The sequence below is a fragment of the Rhamphochromis sp. 'chilingali' genome (genome assembly GCF_963969265.1).
Source record: "Rhamphochromis sp. 'chilingali' genome assembly, chromosome: 17".
NCBI lineage: Eukaryota > Metazoa > Chordata > Actinopteri > Cichliformes > Cichlidae > Rhamphochromis > Rhamphochromis sp. 'chilingali'.
The window spans coordinates 35,705,220-35,712,719 of NC_137944.1; the positions used below are offsets into that span (position 1 = coordinate 35,705,220).

At 48.3% G+C, this 7,500-nt stretch overlaps 1 protein-coding gene across 1 annotated transcript in view; it reads left to right on the plus strand.

The window, feature by feature from the left end:
• LOC308384289 (glutamate receptor ionotropic, kainate 5-like) overlaps positions 1–7,500 on the plus strand; it is a 77,828-nt gene that overhangs the window by 16,449 nt on the left and 53,879 nt on the right. The window contains exons 4-6 of the mRNA XM_080862780.1: positions 1,674–1,839; positions 3,249–3,427; positions 5,547–5,600. Coding sequence (XP_080718906.1) covers positions 1,674–1,839; positions 3,249–3,427; positions 5,547–5,600 — 399 coding nt within the window. The remainder of the gene's footprint in view (positions 1–1,673; positions 1,840–3,248; positions 3,428–5,546; positions 5,601–7,500) is intronic.

A 7,500-nucleotide genomic window follows, 5' to 3' on the forward strand; every position in this document is an offset into this window, starting at 1 on the left:
CCCGACAGGTCCCATGTTCCTGAATTCTCAGTCTGGATTTAGAATAAGCTGGGTGGATGGGAGCAAAGCCCGGCTGAGCTAATTACAGTTTACCTTTGAAGCCCCCGCAGGTCTGAGCTGAGGTTAAATCACGTCACACAGGACGTCTGTCCTCTGACCCCGTTCTTCGTTCCTCTCTGAAGTGATTAATTTTTCAATTTTTCATGAATCTTTCATCTTAAACACTCACACTGTCCGTCACAGCACCTTTGCTCTGGGAGGTCTGAAGTGAAACAGAGAAGCTTGTCTGAAGTTAGACACATCGTCACCTAACCGAGCACGGTGACGTGTCCTCCTTTCTTTTTCCTGCGGACACCCGGCTGTACGACCCTCCGTGACCCTTCGATGTCTGCCGAACAGAAACTGATTTCTGCATGAAACGCTTTTCTGATATTGCTGATGATCTGAGGCTTTGTTCCTTTCTCACATTTTCTTTGTGAGCGTGAACAAAGACGGGATCATCAGCGAGTGCCGGGCTCTGATTAAAGCTCCATTGCTGTTATCTGAACTTCCTGTATAACCTGTACAGTTGGGAACAACTCGGCCTCTCACTCAGGGGCTCCTCACTTTTTTAAATGTCTCAATCTTAAAACAATGCTGGCTCACAGAAAGGTGAAAGGTCGACCTGCGGCTGCTGTGATGCAGATTTGGAGGAAGAGCACAGAGAAAGTGAAACGCTTGAATGAGTGTAAGGCAGCTCGTTTCCCCACATTGACTTTTTCTTTCCCACCTCTCTGTTTATCCTTCTTATTACATCTTTTCTTTCCCCTTTTTCCATCTGTTATAAACCAGCTCTTGTTCCTCGGTAATGATGGAGATCTCTTCACACTGGCTGGCAGCTGCAGTTCCTGGAGTTTTACGTTATAAATGAAACTGGGACTTCCTCATTCGAGCTTCCTAAAACTGACAGCAGTAATATCCAGCCTGTGATGATAAAATTTCCCATTGTAGAAATACGGAGAAGTCGAAGAATGGTTCAAGCTTAATTCAGTTTTATTTATAAAGCGCGAAATCACAACAGTCACCTCAAAGAGTAACCCTACAGTAATACAGAGAAAACCCAACAATCATATGACCCCCTATGAGCAGCACTTTGGTGACAGCGGGAAGGAAAAACTCCCTTTTAACAGGAAGAAACCTCCGGCAGAACCAGGCTCAGGGAGGGGCGGGGCCATCTGCTGTGATTGGTTGGGGTGAGAGAAGGAAGACAGGATAAAGACATGCTGTGGAAGAGAGACAGAGGTTAATAACAGATATGATTCAGTGCAGAGAGGTCTGTTAACACGTTCAAGTGCATAGTGTGGAGGATGTCGTAAGGCCTCGAGGCAGTTGGGTCTCAAACACAATATTTATGAGCTTTTGAATTTGTAAATCGGTCGGATTTGACCCGAACAGGCAGGAAGGTTGCAGCACCTGCTCTTAGGTGAAGGCTCTGCCTCCCACTTTTATACTTTAAATACTCTCCAAGTACAAAAACAGAGTTTAATGTGACGATTGTCTGAGAACTGTCGTGCAGTATAAAGTGCAGTAACTCGGTGAATGTTTCTTTGACTTTCAGTAACTGGTCTCCATGTTTCGAAGCAAAGCCCAGCGCAGACTTCCTTCTCTCATCATGCTTCTCATTCGCCCCTCAGATCCCTCACGTGAAGATCGGCCCCGAGGAAACGCCCAAGCTGCCGTACCTCCGCTTTGCCTCGGTGACCCTCTACCCGAGTAACGAGGACCTGAGCCTGGCCATCGGCTCCATCCTGCGCTCCTTCGGCTACCCGACAGCCAGCCTGATCTGTGGCAAAGCAGAGTGTGAGTGTCGTGGTTATTCCCACTGCAGCTCCGTCCACACTTAGGGCGGAAATGATGGATTTTAGAGCTCCAGTGTCTCGGGTTCGAACATTATGAGACGCTGGCACGTGATGCACATTCACAGATCATCTCACCTTAAACCACGAACGCTCCCCGATCCCTGTCCGGTTGCGTGTTGGCACCCGTTCCCTTGGGTTGAGGTTCTGTTTGGACGATCAGTCCTTGCTCTTCTCTTTGAGCAACACGTTTCACGAGTCCGTCCTCGTCCCCCTGCAAACCCAGCTCACATTTCCTGGAGTTAGTTTTCACCATTTTCCACCAGCGTCGAGCCCTCGGTGCCGATGGCTTTGATTTCTTTTCTGTTGTTTCTTCTTCTTCTGAGTTTTCTCTACTCCTCTCTTTCCTTTCCTTTCCTAATTCCTCTTCTCTCACACACTTCCCTCCATTCTTCCTTTCCTCTCCTGAGGACTCTAGTCTCCTCTCTTCCTTTCCCTTGTTCTTTTTCCCCTCCGTCCTCCCCACATCAGTCTCCCTCAGCTTGGATCCAGCTGACTGATCTGCCCCAGCTCTCCGCTCTAACATCTCCCGGTCTTTCGTCGTAGCCTCGGCCCGTTAACGGCCTGTATTGTGGTCCTGAGCGCTGCTGTCAGCCAGTTAAACGCTTTATGGCAGCGATTAGTCGAGACACGCCCGCTGCTTCTGTCAGGGACAGACGAGGTAATGAGCCGGAGGCCGACGCCTCTGAATGTCGAAGCCCAGGTGATGCAAACACAGCAGGCTTCTCGCCGGTTTGTAACGCGACTGCTTCTGCTGAGGTCGGTCTGTTTTCTCCCGTCCTGTGATTATTGACGCTGCTCGCATCCAGCATGTTTTTCACGACGTGAACGCGTCTCATGTTTGGCCCTGCTGTGGGATACCGCCTCAGTGGCAGCGATGCACAAACGCCAGCACTGAGTGTAATGGAGAGAAGTGACCACAGAAACGACTGATCAGAAGCGGTAATAAGTAAATCCTGCCTCAGCCGTGAGCACTCGTGGGTCCATGTTATTCTCAGAGGAGAAAATTAATGGACTTTCAACATAATCGCCTTTATCCCGCTCTGTTTATCGCTTCCTTTTAGGCCTGGAAGTCTGTAGAGCAGCGGCAGTTATTTGTCTCTCTAATGACTCCAAGTCTCATCAATTTTCTTTTTACAAGTCAGAGCAATAATTTTACAAGCAAACAAGCTAAACACTCAGGCGAGCATCGTTTATAGACCCCGCCTCTTTTTCAGGCACTTAGAAGCACTTTGGATGAAGAGTTTTGTCGCTGCGTGACGTAACTTTCACAGCCAAGTGTTTCTGACTGGGAACCGCAGTCCGCCATCGCTCAGACACGTGTGTGACTCATGCTCGTTTCCTGCCCCGTAGGTCTGCTGCGATTGGAGGAGCTGGTCCGCCGCTTCCTCATCTCCAGGGAGACGCTGTCGGTGCGGATGCTGGACGACAGTCTGGACCCCACCCCCCTGCTGAAGGAGATACGTGATGACAAAGTGGCCACCATCATCATTGACGCCAACGCCTCCATCTCGTATCACATCCTCAGGAAGGTCAGCTGTTTGCATCAGCGCGCTCGCGCAGCTTCTTACGTCTGATGCTTTTCTACTTTCAGTCAAAAGGAGTCGACGACTCTGTTCGTCCGTACGGTTCATCGTAGCTGCAGCAGAAGGTTTGAAATGGCACATTTGATCCATGTAAGAGGAAACTGCAATGAATAATCTCAGCCGGCTTTAGAGAAGCTAAAAAACCATGTTTCCAAAATCGGCTCGTGTGAAGTCAGCAATAAATTCACAGACTTGGCAGCGATGCGCTCGGCGGTGTCATGAGCCAAAGCTTAATGGGAGCTGCAGTGCAAAATCACCACTGAGTACAGAAGTGCAGGTTAAATAAGAAGAATAAGGAACAACAGAGTTTTTAGGGTTTAATTGATGCTCAGGAGCACAGCGTGAGAGAAGAGGAACGGAGCTGAGATTTAATCCTAAAATACAGGAAATATGAAAACCCTCTGCTAGCACGACAACACTAATCATTTTAAAACCACGATCACAGCATGACACGCCCACTTTGTGCATACAGAGCAGATCAGGACACGTCAGGTGGAAAAAGTTCTGCAGGTCAGACACGATGCGTGTCCGTCACACTGAGATCTGTCTGCCACGCGGCGCCGTATCTGCACACGCCTCTCTGACTTCAGCTAGCTTTAGCGGGGCGTGGTCCCACCGACTGCAGCTAATGTCCCAAACATGTGCAGACCAGTGTTGCCAGCTTAGCGACTTTGCCGCTATATTTAGCGAGTTTTCAGACCCCTTAGCGACTTTTTTTCTAAAAAGTGACTAGCGACAAATCTGGCGACTTTTTCTGGTGTTATTGGAGACTTATTTATGACGTCTTTTTGACGTGAAAGGGCGTGTTGCTCTTACTTTCAACAAGCTGCAGTGCTGCCGTGGGCACCTCACCCGTGCTAAAGCGCTCAACGGCGGAGGATAGTCCTCCGCCAGCTGCTATCAGGGCAGGAGACTGCATTTAGGACGTTTTTTGCTCACTTTATGTTTCTTCCACGATGTTATGTCTCTCTCCAACAGTGTAGGTTACAATTACATTAGCATGACCAATTATGCAAATTAGGTGATGACGTCATTTAGCGACTTCTAGCGACTTTTAGGACAGCCAATAGCGATTTTCCTTACTGAGGAGTTGGCAACACTGGTGCAGACGTGTCCGATGCAAATGCAGAGTGCACACCTGTATCATGTGGCACAATAAAACATGTGTCAGTGTTTGAACGTGTTGTTAAATGTCTGCCTGTGTGCAGCCCCGGTTCCTGTTCTGGAAGCGTCTTCTTCCTCTCTGCTGTTTACAGGGTGGAACAGGACCTTCAGACACGCTGGGCTGGTTTTGTGCCAAACTGGCTGTGAGCGTCGACAGACTTTTAAGCCACGGGCTAAATCGACCTGCGTTTGGCAGGTTGCAGTTTCCCTCTCATAGCAGTAACCTTGGGGGGTGCAGGAAGTTTAAAATTCAAAATTACTGAGTAAACTCAGTCAGGACTTTTCAAGTTGGGCTGCTGCTTCAGGCTGAAGGAGATGTAAGCTGACAGTGTGCAGAAGGTTAATGGATTAATAAGTGAAGCGGCGTGCAGGCTCTGCGGTGTGAGGATGCCAGGTTAAATCCTCCGCTGCCTGTCGGAGCCGACGTCCCGTACGTGTGGAAGGTGAGCGTGCCCGAGATCAGCTGAGCTGTGACTGAGTTTGAGTCTCTGCTCGGGTCGAGCAGAAAACATTCAAACATAGAAAAGTACTCCAAGGGTCTGCTGCTACCAGGTTTTCACCGTGAACTTCACAAAGATATGTATGTTGGCTGTCCACACTGACTCCTGCTGTGGGGAATCTGCTGTTCTCCCGTGTGTCGCATCATAACGTTGAAAGATATTCCAGTTTTCTGCTTGCTCTTGTATTTTTAGCTAAATTCAGCCCAGTTTAAATGTCTTTTCACCTGAGAGCACGCTGCCGTTGTTATCATCTCCCTGAAACGTCTTTCATCACTGAAGCGTCCTGGAGACGGTAACCACGGTTTCCAGGCTGTTATTAAGTTTGAGCGATGGTTCCTTTTTAAATAAACTCTGGCTCGTTTCCACGGAGGATGCTTAGCGTTTCTTCTGCTCTTCTGCAGGCTAACGAGTTGGGGATGACGTCCGCCTTCTACAAGTACATCCTCACCACCATGGTAAGAGCTCCACACCTCGCCTTCACCTTCATCGCTCGCCACTTAGTTGGATTCTCCTCATCTTCCTTCAATTCCTTCCATGAAGAAGATGCTTCTTAGTGGTTTTCATAATCGTCTGATTCTTCATCTTCATCACTTAGTGACCTATTTTTAACCTCCTCCTCCTCCACAGCTTTCTTGTCCACAGGCTTTGATACTATTGATAACGGCTGATAAAGGAATCGCTCAGCGTTCGACATTATTTTGCTCTGTACGTGACACACCAGCCACATTTATGCTGGTGACTCAATACTGTTCCTTTCCTTTCCTGTTTTTCTTGTTTCCTTTCCTAAAGATGATCCGTTGCCTGATCTTTTTCCTACTTACTTCTCCTCAGTTTCATTTCCTTTTCTGTCCTCTATCTCTTCCATCTGTTCTCCTTCCATCCTTGTTTGTGTCGCCTGCAGTGATGGGAATAACGTTACTAACGGCGTTACTTTTTTCAGTAACGAGTAATCTAACTAATTACTATTCCTATCGTTACAACGCCGTTACCGTTACCAACAAGAAAATGCTGTCGCGTTGCTATTTTTCAACAAACAGACGGGTGAAGCTGTGTTCAGCTTACAGCATCTTATATCAGCACGGAAGCAGCTGTAAGTAATCTGGACGCTGCAGCTTTAAGCAGCTGTGCTCCCGCGGACGGCAGTCACTGTCTGGCACAACAGCTGGAGCTCAGGGGGCAAAACAATCACACGAGTGCTGCTGTTTGACTGAGGAAGAATAAAGGAGTCGTGGTCAATCACATGACCACTTAAAGACAAAGCAACAAGGTGACATGTACCAGTTTATAAACTGCGTTGATCAGCCAGTAAAACCAGAGTCATGATAAACAAGACATACGCCTGTTTTTCCTCAATGTTTCGTCACGTTTCCTCTCTAAGGACAGCAGCGAGACCGCTCTGCTTATGAGCAAACAAAAACAGCCCGTTCATGTTGGTGGAAAAATGCACCATGTGGACCAATGAAAAATGATATGGTGACGTGACGTTTGGTTGTTTAGGAAGAGAGAGCGAGTTTTGAGATGTGAGAGTTTTGTGACGTTTAGCGTGTTTAGAGTGTGTAATTAGTGTGTTGTCTTGTGTAGTTAGTGTGTTATGGATAGTTTTGTGTTGTGTGTCAGAACAATGAGGCGGCTGCTGTCTCCAGGCAGAAACAGCAGTGACACACCTGCTGCTGTCAGACCTGCAGGTATCAGGTATCCCTGTGAGCATGAAGCCTTTCCAGAGGTGCTGTCGTCAGCCAGAGGAGGCCGTCGGTTCAAATCCTGAGCCAATCCGGCCGCACTTGCAGACAGTAACTGAAATAGTAACTCCTGCATGTGGCGAGCTCTCACGGGCGCAGTGAGGTCAGCAGACACTACGTTCAAACGTCTGCTCGTGAGCCCATTATTGCTGCTTGTGGCCATATTTTCTCATTACTTCAGTCTCCTCCTCTGTTATAGTCTCTATTTTGCCTCCCTCCTTCTTTCTTGGCTTGTTTATTCATTTTGTTTCTCCTTCTTCTGCCAACACTTTCTTCTTTCTCGCCTTTCGCTGCTCGTCTTCTCGTCTGAATCTGTGGCGGTTCGTTCCGACTGCTTCCTGCTTCCTCTCTGGCCCTTTGCTTCTCTCCTCTTCTTTCACTCTTTTCTCGTTCTTACTCGTCTCTTTTTTCCATGCTCTCTGTGCCGCTGCGTTCCTTCGGGATGTTTGTAGGTCACGTGCTGAAACTAAACTCTGTCACCTCCCCCGTGTCACGCATGTCCTCCCCCTCCGCTCTCCTCGTCTCTCGGTGCTCATCGCGGATGCACGCTTGTCCCGCCGCCGTTTGTCATCATTAGAATTTTGCTGTTCGGTATCGTGCCCTTGTACGAGAGACT